The following is a 15,541-nucleotide window of genomic DNA, read 5'->3' on the forward strand; positions in this document are numbered from 1 at the left end:
GGGAAATACTAGCAAATCAAAACCTAATTTAATTTCTTTTGCTTTACGCTGATATTATTTAAATCTTTTTGTTATTTTTGTCTGTTGCTTATTTTGTTTATTCAAAAAAGTTCAAGGCACTTCTATTACTGCAAGAATGAGCTGGTGTGAATGTCTGTCAGGTTACTGGGTTTATCTAAAGCTGCTTTATGAATGAAGTTTTTTTTTTTGTGAATGGAGAATAAGGTTGTGATAAAGTGTTCTAAGTGCAGCAGTTGTTGAAAGGTGTAAATAACATCCTTACTGCGTCATTCATGCTTTCCAGCATCTGCCACCTTGTGCTCCTACCTGCCATCCTCCTCCCCTCCTCCATCTGTTTAAAGGAGAGATTTCACTCCTTAATCTGTCTTTCCTGTTTAGAACAACTGTCACTGGATTTCTTTTCTATATACAGATTTAAATTTAGATGATTTAAATGATGAGTAGTGTGTCAGCCCATCACGCATTGCTGTAGATCGTTCACTAATGTTGTATGTGGTTAGTTTGGGTGGTGTTTATGAAGTGAAGTCACCAGTGTTTTCTCAGCAGCACGTGCATTTGGAATTCCCTTCTGTTTCTAACAGGATTACAGGCTCATTACGTGGTTTTCCGATTAGCCGTAAGGAGACTGGGGGATGGGAGCAGGGTTTAAAAACATGTTACCTGATGCCAAAGTCTTAAGACTCTCAAGGAGGCATGACTTTGTGAGCTGGAATAACACTGAGTGGATGTGAGTGTCTGAGGAACTGAGGAACTCTGAGCTTTGACTAAGTGCAGTCTTTGGGTATCAGGTATGTAAAAATGGCTTTATCTTGTGTAAAAAAATATATATATTTTTTTTTCTTGATTAAAACATGCATTGCTACCAGAATGTTGAAAAACATTCTAACTTTCTAAGAATATTAAGGAAACCTGTCAGATTAAACATTCTAAGAACATTTAACTCACCAAAAATTGTTAGCTGGATGTGTGGGCCTACGTGTCAGTTCCTCACTTACAGCTACTGAATTTAGACTGTGTAATATTAAGGGATAATTTATACTATTCAAAGCTTTTCACTGCTAGTTTTAGAGAGTATCATTTTGGAAAATGTCCCATCAGTTTGTGACCTCAAGCTCAGGCATGCTTGGGTTCTGCAGCAGGACAATGATCCGAAGCACACCAACAAGTCCACCTCAAAATGGCTCAAAAAATCACGGCGTTATGTATATAACAATTTGGGGAGATTGATCCATGCCATGATAATTTATACTATTCAAAGCTTTTTACTGCTAGTTTTAGTGTGTATTACTTTGGATGTCAAAAACAGACTTTTGAACTTTAATAGTAGGAACTGAATAATTTATGTAACTTCACTAAATAATTGATTGTGGTTACTGAACAGTTAGTTAATGGAAGATGCTGAACATAGAGCGGATACTGTACCCTTAGTATTAAATACAGGATAATTCATAATACATGTATTATATTATATATTATTATTGCTTTGTGAATAATTTACTATTATAGTATTATAATAATACATGGTAGTTAGAATGGATGATTCTTGAAAGATAAAGAGAATACCATTATTGTAACGAAGAGGAGGAGGCCGGATGCAAATGCAAGTTAGTTTTATTTTCCATTTAAACAAGAAAATAAACAAAAGAGCAAAACCCTATGAAATAGTATAAAGAAAAGGTAACTAAAACAAAACACTATGAACTATGAGGATATGAGAAAAAGACTTAAACAAACAAACAAAATAATCAAACAAATAAATAAACTAAAGAAAACAAACCAGAACACTGCAGACAAAAAGGCTCAAAGGCGCAAAAACACAACTAAACAAGATTCTGACAGAGAAACAGGACTAGATCAAACAAAGCACGACACAGAACAAGGAGCACATGGGGTATTATATACAGGCAAACATAAGGGACACCTGTGGGAGCTAACAAGGGGGCGGGGTTACAAATGAGACAAGAGGTTACAGCACTAATGGCTAGGGCAGGGCTAGGGGGAGACAAGGACAAAAACACAACAATAGCACATGGCTGGGACACATGACAGGAAAACAGAGGGGCAGGAGCACAATAGACCAGGAGAGGGAGACACAACGAGACAGACACGGGCTAAACTGTGACAATTATAGGTATTGAATTATTCATACTGGATATTGAATAATTCACAATACATGCTAAATAGTTCATGGTGGATCCTGAACTATCCAAAGTACAACCCCAAACTTCAAAAATGCTTGGATGCATCTCAAAATATAAATAAATAAAATGCTAAATTGTCACACATTTTAAAAGCTGACATGTAAAATTACATACTTTATGTATTTAATGTAAATAAAACAGAATGCGATGATAAACAAATCCCATAGACCCACGTTTTACCATTTCACAATTTTAGATTTAATTTAGATTTAAATTTAACACTCATTTAGAACCTGATGGCAGCAACACATCATAATATGTAAAGTTGGGACAGGGCAACAAATGCTAAACATGTTTCTTGTAAAAAACACCCATAATAAGAGCAATGTGCAGATACTCACATGACAAGAGATAAGCCATCATATACTGATGCATAGTGTATATTTAATATTTCATATTAATTTCTCATTTAAAGGTGATATTAACTATTCATAATACAACCCCGATTCCAAAAAAGTTAAAGGACAATGTAAAATGTAAATAAATGTATTTAATAAAATCTAATATGTGTTCTATGTTATACTATGAATAAAATATGGGTCTGTAAGATTAGCAAATCATTGCATTTTGTTTACATTATACAGAGTGTCCCAACTTTTTTTTTTTTTTAGGAATTAGGGTTGCACATATTTCATAATTCATTGTAGTTTCTGACTGCATTCTATTTACTGAGTCATTAAATGTGGAATACGAAAGAAACAGAACATAGTAAACAAGCCAAAGTAGGTACTGAATAATTCTTAGTGACTTTCAGATTCAGAACTAAATAAGTGTGTTTTTTATTAATAGATCTCTATTCAAAATGATTTAGTGAATATTTGATTGTAGCGTCTGAACAGGTAGTTAATGGAAGATGCTGTACAAGTCATAGTAGGTACTTGGTTATTCGTAGTGGATACTGTACACTGAGTAATAGATACAGAATAATTCATAATTTAAATTTAGGCCTAGTCCCAGACTATATTTTCCTTTATTAATAGAGAATATGTATTCAAAATTCCTGTTTAGGAAACTGTTTTTTTTTTTTTTAAGTTTAACATTGAGAAAAATTCATACATTGTTTATGGATAATTATATACAGTAAAATTATATTTTAAACTGTATTCTAATGTGAAAATGTTCTACATTTTCAGGTCCTCACATTCTGCTTTCAGAGTGTGAGACTCTGTATGGACAAGAATCAGATTGAAGTCTGCTGTGCTGAGATTTGAAAAACAGAAGTCAGTATCCTTCAGTCTCCAGTTCTACACTTCCACAGAAGAGATACATGGATGCTATTGTGAAGAAATCCCTCGGCGCTCCAGTCCGGCAGCTGTCCAGCTGTGTATCAGGAGTGAAGGAAGGGATGAGCAGGAAAGGAAAGAGTACTCGGAGAAAGAGCGCTCCCTGCTGCTACTCCACCGCACACGACTCCTCCTGGGTCAGAACCTACCAGGCGGAACTGCACAGAGAAAGGCGAGTAATACTAGAATTTTGCCTTTATAAAAAACAGAGCTAACTTTTGATGCCAAGATTAAACTACAGCGTGTTAAGAAATATTTAAGTTATATGTTTATATGTATAGCATTCAATCTGAATTCTAAATCCTAAATTAAATTGAATTTAATTGAATTAAATTACTGAGCCCTATCTTACACCCTGCACATTGCGATTTTACACCATGCCTTGCGCCATTAAGATAGCGTTGGAGTTCAGGAATATTTTCATGCTGAGGGCTGTGGTGGTCTGGAAATGAGGTGTGTTTAAGAAAACACAGGTGTACCACTGGCTGATCAGAACTCAGTCAACCGTCAGATGTCCATCAACGTGACATCTATATCAACGTGAATCATCGTTGATATAGCAACTTGTTTCAACGTCATACTTTTAACCTTTAATAAACCATAGCTCACTAAAATTAAAAAATCCTATGGTTAACAGAGTGTTAACAATAAACTTACATCACTGTAGTAAATCTGAGTATAAAGAAAGTTACCCACAACTAGCAATCTGATTCAACATCTGATCTCAAAAACACTAAACCAGTAAAAACTATTAGAACATGACCATAGTGTTAAATTAAAAAGCAGTTACTGCAAATAGAAGTAAAACACTGTTTCATTCCTTAATCCAACTGTTTTTATAAATTATATGTTGATGAAATGTAAAATGCTGATTCAAAAGGCAGAAGGTTAAATTTTAACGTTAGCACAACCATTGAACATTAAATGTTGATTCAACGTTGTTTCAACGTTGAAACAACAACATACATTACTTTAGTCATATTTCAACCACATGTCAACGTTAAAGGTCGGTTGTGTGCCAGCTGGGTATCTTGGCAATGCAGGTGCCCCTTGTGCGCTCAAAGCACGTACACCCCCGCTCGGTACACACACCCACACAAGGACACATCGCAGCAGCGCAGAAACCCAACTTTTACATCAACGATAAATAGAACACAGAATAAATTCACACTGATATTCCCTTAAATGATTTGCTCACACGCCTTCACAGCGTGAACACGCAGGTCAGGTTTCTCTACTGAGAAGAAGAGCTGCTTCATGCATCAGAGTCAAAGCTGCACCTGGCTCTTAAAGGGACTGGCAAGTGAAGCGTTGATTGGTTTATTTTACGTTACACCCAAAACACACCCATTATGAAGAGAATTAGTACATGCCTCTTGTGTGCCTTTTAAGCTGTGAAAGGCATATATTTTTTGCATCCTCACAACACCAAAAACACACAACAGTGTTCAATTAGTATTGTGTCTGTAAGTGCACATTTATGTTTTTTTGTGCCTTATATATAGCACACATAAAATATACCTGTGCAGTACATTGTATTCTCCAATCTCCACTGTGTGTAGATTACATTTTTGCATAAAGAGCAATTAATTGAAATAGTGTAAGGGCCCTATTTTAGTGATTTATAGACAAGATGTAGACGAACTGCTCAGCATGCAGCTGGATTTAGGGGGTGTCAGTGTGTGTTATGGTGAGGGAGGAATAAATACGCCTTGACAGCTTGAAACATGCAAAAGGCATGTGCTAGTTTTCTTAATTATTCTTGGGTGTGTTTTGGGCATAATGTAAATAAACCAATCAGCACATCACTTGTCATTCCCTTTAACGTTCACGATGTGACGGTGCTCCTCCATCTCATTTAAGGGAACATAATTTTTGTTATTTTATTCTTTATTCTGTTTATTGTTTGCGTGCTGCAGCGTGCCCATGTGTGTATGAGTAAGGAGCAGAGGGGTGTTTTCGCAATAGGAATGGCTTTCTGCCAACTAAAATTTACCTGAACGCACCTCATTTGCAGAACACCACACGTATCTGTGTGAATATATTCCTAAACTCTGAGCCTATTTTATCGGTGCGGGTGCAAGGCATGAAAATAGACTGTTGATGGGGTGTAAGATAGAAGATAGAAATCGCTCAAGGTGCATGCTAGGATCCTAAGACTATAAAGTAAGGAACTGCTCCGAAAACATTACTTTTTAATTATGTTTAAAAACAAAAAATATTGTAGCTACTGGGAATCTTCCTAATATTATGTATCTTTTTAATATTTGAAATGTAGGAAAGTGAGGCAGGTGATGTTATCTCAGAAGAATGCAGAGAGAACAGCGATGAGGAGTCACTACAGGAGTCCACACCGTTATACAAAGGTGAGTGTGTGCGTGTGTCTTTTTTCTATAATTCTATGATTTATTTTTTCTTTAAATTTTCTTATTTGTCGAATATAACATATTGTGGTAAAATAACAACAACAACCATAGATGTTCGATATGTTCAGAAAATAATTAGTAATAAGTAATTGTAATAAATTACATTTATGCAAAAAAATATATTATTGTAATATCTATTATTTTACAGTATATTATATATTATATATTGTAATCCGTCAGGCTGACATTTCTTGTGGGACTATGGAGTAGTATGACATGAGAAACTGGTCCCATTTATTTAACTTAAACTTTCTTTCTAAAGCCCACTCACACAGGTTTCATAAACATTTTGACATTTATCAAGGTTGTCTTCTTTACAGGACCATTAAGGATTATATTTTCTGTAGTAAATCATAACATGATCACAATGAATTCTCAGATAATAGGGAAACAACTATTTTAAAAATAGAGCTGTGAACAATTATGTAGTTTAAAAACACTTTTTTAAAGACTTTTTTTCAATAACAAACTTCTTACGAAGATATTGATGAATAAAACATTGATTTTGGTTTAGGGTATGCTAATTGGTAAATATAAAATACCATTAATATTTTCTTTACGGTATATTACAGTATATGTTGTGTTATTGCTATTATTTTTATTTATATATTATATATATTTATTTATATATATATATTTTTATTATTATATCTGTTGCGGATTTGTTTCTGCAATTCTCTGTACCATGTAATGTAAAAATGACTCAAAAATGACTAACTAGGAAACTAGGAAAAGTGTTCTCAAACATTATGGTGGCTGTTGTGTATCAATTCATGAGTAATAAATAAATATAAATATCATGTTCAGTAACGGGGGTTTATGCTCTGCTTTTTCTTCTTTTCAGACGTCTCAGAACAGAAAGCCAATTAACACCAAAACTCCCTCAAAGAACGACGACTCCCTTTTTGGTGCCTTTCAAGGGCTGAGTCTGAACATGGGCGGCACCCAGGCCTCTGCGGGTGCTTCACCGAGCGCAGAGCAGTGTAAAATGATGTGATTCATATTCTTCACATCAGAGTTTTGCACCTGAGCAGCTTCTGTTCCACTTTTAAAGATAAGGTTTACTGGCTTGGATGTTTGGTGCTACAAAACGAACTTGAACTGGTGTAGAACTTTTACTTTAAACTCCTGCTTAAACAGAAAAGCGGTTCTTTTGTGGTCTATAAACCTACCAGAGCTACCTTTCTGCAAGCTTCACCTCCAGTCCATCATCTTGTCAAACACTGAAGGTAGTGAGCAGATGAGTAAATTGGTATAATCTAGTGGTTCATTGATATTTTTAGTGGGCTGAGGCCCCAGAATGTACCCGGCAAACTGTTAAACTCTCTATAGCAGTCCTTTTCAAACATTTAAGACCATGTACCACCAATTTAAGACCAATGAACAAACTAAAACTTCCAAGAACCACCTACAGGCCATTTCACAGAAACACATGTACCACACACATGCCTATTTATACACAGTAGGATAGACATGTCACCCACACATATACCTGTCATAGTTTTTTACACATGTTGTGTAGAGCGTTTCCGTTTTTGCAGTCCGTACATTAGTATGGTATTTTTGTTTGATTATTGTTTCTGGGTAATACAGTTTCAGGAATCAGGATTTAGAGGGAAAAAAACAACAAGAGTGCCAAACAGGGAACTACAGTGTTTACTACCTTATTTAGCTATTAATGCTGAAACTGTTGTGAACTGTTGGTGACAGTTGGTTGATAGAGCATATCTTGTGGCATCCCACAGGGTTTACCTCTCAGACCAATGAAACTGATAATGACTGTTAAAAATGATAAAACTGTAGTTCTAGAGTGAAGGCCTGAAGTGTAGCATACACTTCTAATGGTTCTAATGGGTAAAGCACTAAACACAAATAGATGTAGCGTTATAAACATTACAGGTGGAAACAGATTATTATTATTAAAGGTTCTCTAGTGTACCACCTTGGGATGCTACTAGTACCACCAGTGGTTCCCATACCTCAGCTTGAGAACCACTGCTCCATAGTATTGTGTTGCCCTCAGGCAACAAATCACATTTTGGATTATTACACTGTCCTTTCATTTTTTGTAGCAGTATTGTTTATATTTGTGGTTAATTTGTTTTCATTTATTTACTAAAACGTTTTAGTAAGTATATTTTTACTTACTGAAACTATTTACATTGTTGCCTCAGGGCAACAATATGCAGTTTGACCACAAGGCAATATAATCTGTCAAAAAAGTGTGCTAAACTATTTAATATATATTTAAATATATTCTCAAAAAATAAAATAAAAATAAAAATAAAAGGGTAAAAGAGGATTGGAAGATGTGAAAGATAAGTCAGATTCAGTTTTCTTAATTGATTAGATTTGTAGCTAAAGTCTATGGAAAGTTCGATTTTTGGGAACAGACATGATAACCTCTGTTTATACCGTATTCATATTTACTAAAAATAACTTTTATTGTATACCTGGCTGCTGCTTATGCAACTGATTTCTAACTATATCTTTGTTAATGAAAATATGTTGGCTGTCATTTTATAATCATTTATATCTGACTATTTTGCTATTTTTGTTATTCATTTAAATGTTGTGATAGCTCTAAGATAGTCTGTCTGAGCCTATCTGTCTATCTGTTTTTGTATAAAGCCTGTATATCGAGTGTATTTAGTAAATGAATAAACATGATTTTGCTAAATAATAAATGATTCTATCCAATCCCTCAGGCAGACATTTCTTGTGGTAATATGTTTCAAGTATGACATGAGAAACTGGTCCCATTCACCCATTTAACTGTTTTAAAGAAGAACTCACGCACTTTTCACCAATATTGTGACATTTATCAATGTTGTCTTATTTATGATTAGTAACAGTACCATTAATGATCCTATTTTCTGTGGTAACTCATAACATGATCATAATAGGTCATCAGATATTAAGTAAATATGCTGAATTAAAGGACTGGCCAGTGTGCTCATGGCAGGTCAATTTGAATGATCAAAGTTGGAGCGAGGTCTAATTGTGGGTCTCAGAAAAATGGAATATTGTCCTGCGATGTGCGGGAATATGTTGTGGAAAGCATTACCTCCCACAGTGGACAGTGTAGTTGGTGTTAACGATTGTGATCGAGAATTGTCCATGAAATCATATGAGGAACATTGGAAGAAATCACATCCACATTCAGTGCAGGAAGCATGCATGTATATCCTGCAGGACACTGCAGTGTTCTTTAACTCCAATGGGACATTTCAAAAGTCATTTACCATGTCAGTATGTTTAAATGAAAAATCTGGTGTGAAATGGATTTGGGTTGTAGTGAAATATAATATTGTGGACTTACTTTTTTAATAAACTGCCTGTGCACTTTCAAAGTTCTCAGTGCCTCATTTTAAATAACAGGGTCCACTAAAAATAGTGATTTATTTGCATGCATGAGACTATGCCCCTATTGCTAGCATTGTAAGTCTGTTAGGAGCATCAGGGACGGATTTTACCACTACGCAAACCATGCAATTGCTTGGGGCCCACAGAATCAGGGGGCCCCCTGCTGGTCAAAAGGTTGGCAAAAAAAACACACAAAAAAAATGAAACGCATTATTTATTTTTTGTTTGACACCAAAGAGACACCGTACATGCAAGTTAAGCTAGGCGAGGTAGACTAAGCGACTAGCATAGTCGCTGTGAAGTGTGGAGAATAGTTTTGCGATATATTGATTATCGCTGAATCACAGTTTTGAGATATCACCGTTATCATTAATTTACCACAGCTGAAAGATGCTGGAAAAAAATTAAAAATGGGCCCTGAAAGTGCTTGAAAAGTGCTTGAATTTTACCTTGTGAAAGGTGTATGAACCCTGAATATTGCATTTTGCTATACAAAATAACCCATTTAATCAGGGACCCAGGAAAAAACCTTGCTTAGGGCCCCAGAACTTCCAAATCCGCCCCTGGAGAGCATCAGCTGTATTTCAGAAAGCTGGGGAGAATGGAGGTGGACTTTTCATACTCATTATCATGTTTTACTACAACCCAAGTCCATTTTACACCAGATTTCTCCTTTAAAGTGCAACAAATAGAATGAGCTGTATTTAAACCCCGCTGAGCTTCCATAGTTTGTTAGTTACATATCCAAAAATGTCTACGATTATTAATCGCAATATAAATCTCACACCACACCAGAGTTAAATAGGACTATAATGTATTTGAATCATTGGGCTGAATACAATAAAAAAGGGATTAACTAACATTGTAATCAGTGTGTGCAAAATAGCAATGCTGTATTAAAAATCAATTGCACTTACACACATTTTAGGTTATTAACTCAAACCCATTCACTTTTGCTGGAGCCTATAGATTCACTAAATCCATGATATAAACGGTTGTGTAGTATTTAACTTTAAAATCTGGGAACCTTTAATGCGTAATGCTGGTAAGTGTTTCTAGAGATATTTATGGCAGAGGACACCATGAATACATATAACTTAAGTCTTATTGGTCTTCTAGTATAAGCCGTAGTATAATCTAGTATATTTCTCAATATAGTGTAGTGTAGTGTAGTGAACACCTATGACAAACTTTAAACAGACAGTTACTCTACCCTCTTTTTCAAGTCCTTTAAAACAACACCGAAGGCAGTCTGACATTGTGAAGTTGCACTCCGTATGACTGGTTTTGTGGGAAGACAGGTTTAACTATTCTAAGCTGTGATTATATGAATCACATGGTATAATACTTGAGTGAGGATAAGCTCTTCAGGACACTCAGACTCACCTTATACAGGGAATTATTATGTAACTACTATGTGTATACCGTAATCGCAGAACCAGGAAAGTGTCATGTTATGCATATTACAAATACATGGAGAGCACCAGTTCTTTAAAATGTGATTCCATACGAATGGCAACCTAGAAATGCAAACAACCCTTATTTTTTAGGTGACTGCCAGCTTGGAAACAATACAGTACCAACCATTACAAACTATCAAACGCCATCCAACAAATTAAATCACCTAAAATTGTTCACCTCCCTGGGTAACAGAAGGCTGGTAATACTGTATGTGCTGCTCTTACATTAGGTGAGAGTTTGCATAAATGAAAGGGTAAAGTGAAACTCCATCACTGTGCACCCGCAAAAAAAAACTCATACACATACATTTCAGTGCCAGACACAGTTTCAAGTAACGTGTAGTTTGTGACTTTTGTTTTCTGACCGTTTAACCCTTAGAAGTCACAGTTATTGCCAGCAATAACAAAACAATATTCAACCTTACATTTAATACATGCGAAGATTAGAAGACATTTTAATATGATTTAAAGTTGATAGTTATTATTTGCATAGTCTTTCTGTTGAAAGAACATGTACAATTGCAAAGGTTTGGGCAGCCCTGGCTAACTGACATTTTTTCCACAATAAAAAAAAATATCTACAAAACATTGTACACAGTAAGAAATACAACATTGCCATAAATCCTAGTTTAAAAGTTACCTTTTTTGTTTCCAGATTGGTGTCTTCCTAACTAGTCAGCTTGTATTTTAAATTAATAGTGTCAATCAATTATAAAAAAATCTGTGATTAATCATGATTAATCACACTTTTTATTCTGTAAGACTAAGCTTTTTATAATGGGTATTTAAATATGAATAAAAGAAACTGTGTTAGAAACAGTTAGATTTGTATTATTGATCCCTAAAAAAAATAAAGTATTAATCCCAAAAGTATTCTTTTAAAAATCATGAATAAAATTATAAACATCATGAATCATTAATTTCTCAGGGTGATTTTGATGTTTTTTAGAATATTGTGAGTTTAACTGAGAGTTTTAATGGAGAAAATAAATGCTTGTGTAGCTTCATATTCCACTTTCAACAGCTTGAAAAGAGGAAAAGTGCCATCGGTTGTGTGTGTTTATGTGTGCATGACCAGATGAGTGTAAGAGAGAGAGAAAGCATAAACGTCAGCATAAATAAAAGATAATCTACCTTCTGAACTCAACAGTAAGTGGTGCTGTGTTATATATCTAAATAAAACTGCTAATGCATCACCAGGCTCTATCAATTTTGTCACATGATTAATTGGTCTTAAAAAAATGAACGTGTTAAAGTTAAAGTAAAGTTTCCAGAATAACTGCATTCATTAAAACATTAATGTTGACAGCCCTAATTTTGATATTTAATCTATAGTGGATTTTGAGGTATATTATGGATCATTGTACTTTTGTAAAAGCACAAAATGCCATGGATCCACCCCAACATTACATTTACCAAGGTGATCTTGATTCTTTCTTTTTATGTCTGAACATATCTTTTGTAACTTTAGTAACATATCAATGTCCACAAATCTTTTGCACAGAGACCAACCTGCAGTGGGTTTTTGCTATTTTGCTATTATATAAAGGGTTTGCTTTGCCTTACTGAGCAGCATATGAAAAGATCTATCTGAGATTTTTATTGGTCTTTCAAATCTTGCCAGAGCTTCCACAGTTCCCTTTAACTGGCATTCCTCTTGGTATCAGTTAAAGAAGCCTATGCTTTTGAGTTGCACAATTAACCATCTGAAAAGCACACAGTTTGAAAAGACAGATATATTTTTTTTTACCTACTTAAGGCCTAACCTAATAAAGCCCCAAATCTCTCACTGTGTTAGTTGCATGAAAGTGTCCAGAGAGCCCAAACCTTGCATACACCTGCATAAACATAAATACATTGTAATATTTTAAGAAAATATAAAATAAGTCTTGACTTCTAAGGGTAACTGTCAGATCCAGATCAGCTAAACGCCTTCAGTCAGTAAAACCTTTCAGTCGGCTGGCACTTGGAGCATGGGCCTCCAAAGCTCAAAGTTCACTGGTGTCCAATGTATTTTAGTGAACACAATAAACAATTAAGACAGTTAATGTAGCAAAGAATTAACATGGTATGTGAGGGGCAAAACGGGACAATTAACATGATTTAATGGCATTCTCAAGACATCGCCTTTAGCTTTTTGCCTTCCCTCCAAACCATGTCCTTAATCCATGCTTCTTAATTTAAGTTGTGAGTTGCTGTCACCTGTCACTGTCCTCAGTTTGTGCCCACTCATAAGGACATGTTGGGCGTGACTTTATTATCCATGCGGTCCATGCGGTCCATGGCAACACTCTCAAAAGCTCTTCTCATGATGGGGTGCTCCTCCAGAACTTCATTAAAACTGTCCACACTGAGAGAATACAGTCGGCAGTAAGTGTCAGCTCTCACGCTAGCTGTGCGGCGGCCACGGGTCAGCAAGCAAATCTCTGAAAAAAGACAAAGACCATTTTGGGATCTTTAAAATATTGATAATGTCATATCAAAACTTCAGTATATTACCCAACTAATGTATTTCCCAAAGTTTGCCATCAAAGCTTTTTTTACATTTTGTCACTTTACAACCACAAACTTTTTATTTATTTTATTGAGATTTTAAGTGATGGACCAACACAGTAACACATAATTGTGAATGAAATGAAATTCATCAAATAAAAACTGAAGTGTGACATGCAAAAGTTTTCAGACCCCCTATATCAATACTTAGGGAGCCACCTTTCGCTGCAATTACAGATGCAAGTCTTTTGGGGTATATCTCTGCCAGCTTTGCACATCTAGTGAAATATCAGAATTAGACCTGTCAACATTAAAGTTTTAACGGATGCACTTAACCTGGAAACTTTCATGTTTCATTTTTTTAGCACAAATTAATCATGTGACAAAATGAATAGAGCCTGATGACTACTAGCAGTTTTATTTAGCGATATAACACTGTTGAGATTTTTTCTTCTTTGCATATTACCTCAAGCTCAGCCAGGTTGGATGGAGAACATCTGTAAACAGCAATTTCTATTGTCTTGCCACAGAAGCTCAATGGGATTTAGGTCAGTTAGTCCTGTATTTACCTCCATCCATCTTCCCATCAACTGAGGAAAACCTTCCCCACAGCATGGTGCTGCCACCACCATGTTTCACAGTAGGGATAGTATGTTAAGGGCGATGAGCAGTGTTAATTTTCCACTGCATAGAGCTTTGCATTTGGGTCAAAAAGTTAAAACTTTTGTCTTATCTGACCAGTACCTTCTTTCAAATGTTTGCTGTTCTTCCTACATGGCTTGTGACAAAGTGCAAACAGCACTCCTTATGTCTTTTTTTCAACACTGACTTTTCCATAAAAGCCAGATTTGTGGACAGATTATCTCACCTGAGCTGTGGATTTCTGCAGCTTCCCCAGAGTGACCATGGGCCTACATGAAAAAGCCTACATGCTGTGACAGCTGTAGGTAAGCTATAATCTATACTCACCCCCAAAGTAGCAGCCATCACTAAGTTTCTTCTCCTTCTTTTCACGGGTGATCACAGTGACACAGCCATGCTGTATGAAGTACATCTTTCGTCCAAGGGTGCCCTCACGAATAATGGTGTCACCTGGCAGGAAGACTTCGAAGCGTAGCTTGGTCAGGAGCACAGTAACGAAGTGGGGATCGGCATTGCCGAACAGCGGCATGTTCGCCACCAGTCCACGACAGTTGTAGCTCACTATGTCCTGGCAGAAAGACATGAATAAATGAATGTCATGTCTGCATTAATAAGTGTTTACCTATTTCAATGATCCCACACTGAAGAATTTACTTTCTAATGATCTGGTTTGTGCTAAGGATTACAATTGTCCTGTGGAAGTCCTAGTACCATCCATTTAGCATGTTTAGCATGTGTGTTTTTGAGTGTCCCCTGAGCCTGTGTGCTTATTATACATAATCACTTATTGATACATAATTAATATAATCTTTTGGAAACCTAGGAATTGAGTGAGACAATAAGAGAGCACCTCTTTAAGTGGATCGCTGAGTTCTCCCAGTATGTTATCTTCATCAAACATCTTCCCCTGGAAACGGTGCTCATAATAGTCATGGATTCTCTGCCTCATGTCAGCTGGCAGCTTATGGAAGGACATGTATTGCTGCACTTGCTTGTACTAAAACAGATAGAGCATTTTAAGTCACCAAACATTCAGCACAATGTATATAAACTACCTGGCCAAAAAAGATCGCATTCCAATATTTGGTTGGACCTCCTTTTTTGGTCCAGAGTTGCATTACTGTTTCAATATAATCTTGTATTAATGATGTGAGATTTTGACCAAAGCCTTCTCCAGCACATCCCACAGATTATAAATGGAGTTCAGGTCTAGACTCTGTAGCGGCCAATTCATGTCACTTCAAGTATACTCCAAGGAAGTACAAATCTAAGCTGACTTCATTTTTTGGGCACATAACATTGATGAACGTAGACTGACCTGACCAACTGCAGCAATCCCAAGTCATAGAAGGCTTGTACATTACATTACATAGCATTCAGTGGCAACTTACAAATATTAATATACATTAGTAATCATGGACATAAAAGTAGGCATAAGGCATTATGATGCATCACTTTAGCCGCTTCTCCTCTTACTCATCACTCTGGAACAGGGTAAATCTGGACTGTGGAAACCACATGACTTTGCTCCAGAGGTTAATCTTTATTATCCCTAGCCAATTGAAGCCATTTTCTGCCAGTTAACATCACTTATAATTGCTTTTCTTAAGGTTACACAGCTGTTTAGTCCCGTGTTGAATGCGTGTTGA

General features: G+C 35.9%; 2 protein-coding genes across 2 annotated transcripts in view; one reads left to right on the forward strand and one right to left on the reverse strand.

The window, feature by feature from the left end:
* The first annotated feature begins 677 nt into the window (after positions 1 to 677).
* Positions 678 to 7,031, forward strand: si:ch211-81a5.8 (uncharacterized protein LOC560648 homolog). Its single transcript, XM_049476289.1, has 4 exons — positions 678 to 809; positions 3,356 to 3,677; positions 5,784 to 5,871; positions 6,776 to 7,031. Exons 2-4 carry the CDS (start codon positions 3,490 to 3,492, stop codon positions 6,926 to 6,928), a joined length of 429 nt encoding a protein of 142 aa, XP_049332246.1. The 5' UTR covers positions 678 to 809; positions 3,356 to 3,489; the 3' UTR covers positions 6,929 to 7,031.
* Positions 7,032 to 8,795: 1,764 nt separating this feature from the next.
* The window catches only part of hcn3 (hyperpolarization activated cyclic nucleotide-gated potassium channel 3), a 29,356-nt gene continuing 22,610 nt past the window's right edge, over positions 8,796 to 15,541 (reverse strand). Inside the window, exons 5-7 of the mRNA XM_049476290.1 lie at positions 14,743 to 14,889; positions 14,220 to 14,460; positions 8,796 to 13,183 (exon numbers count right to left, since the gene is read on the reverse strand). Of these exons, the coding sequence (XP_049332247.1) occupies positions 12,987 to 13,183; positions 14,220 to 14,460; positions 14,743 to 14,889 (585 nt within the window). The 3' untranslated portion in view covers positions 8,796 to 12,986. The remainder of the gene's footprint in view (positions 13,184 to 14,219; positions 14,461 to 14,742; positions 14,890 to 15,541) is intronic.

Source organism: Astyanax mexicanus, chromosome 3, assembly GCF_023375975.1.
Source record: "Astyanax mexicanus isolate ESR-SI-001 chromosome 3, AstMex3_surface, whole genome shotgun sequence".
NCBI lineage: Eukaryota > Metazoa > Chordata > Actinopteri > Characiformes > Acestrorhamphidae > Astyanax > Astyanax mexicanus.

Bases quoted from the DNA above. Each gene is read 5' to 3' on its own strand.
- si:ch211-81a5.8 (XM_049476289.1), top strand. From the start codon at position 3,490: ATGGATGCTATTGTGAAGAAATCCCTCGGCGCTCCAGTCCGGCAGCTG. The intron at 3,678-5,783 runs GCGAGTAATACT...TTTGAAATGTAG, and splicing joins GCGGAACTGCACAGAGAAAG to GAAAGTGAGGCAGGTGATGT. The intron at 5,872-6,775 runs GTGAGTGTGTGC...TCTTCTTTTCAG, and splicing joins GTCCACACCGTTATACAAAG to ACGTCTCAGAACAGAAAGCC.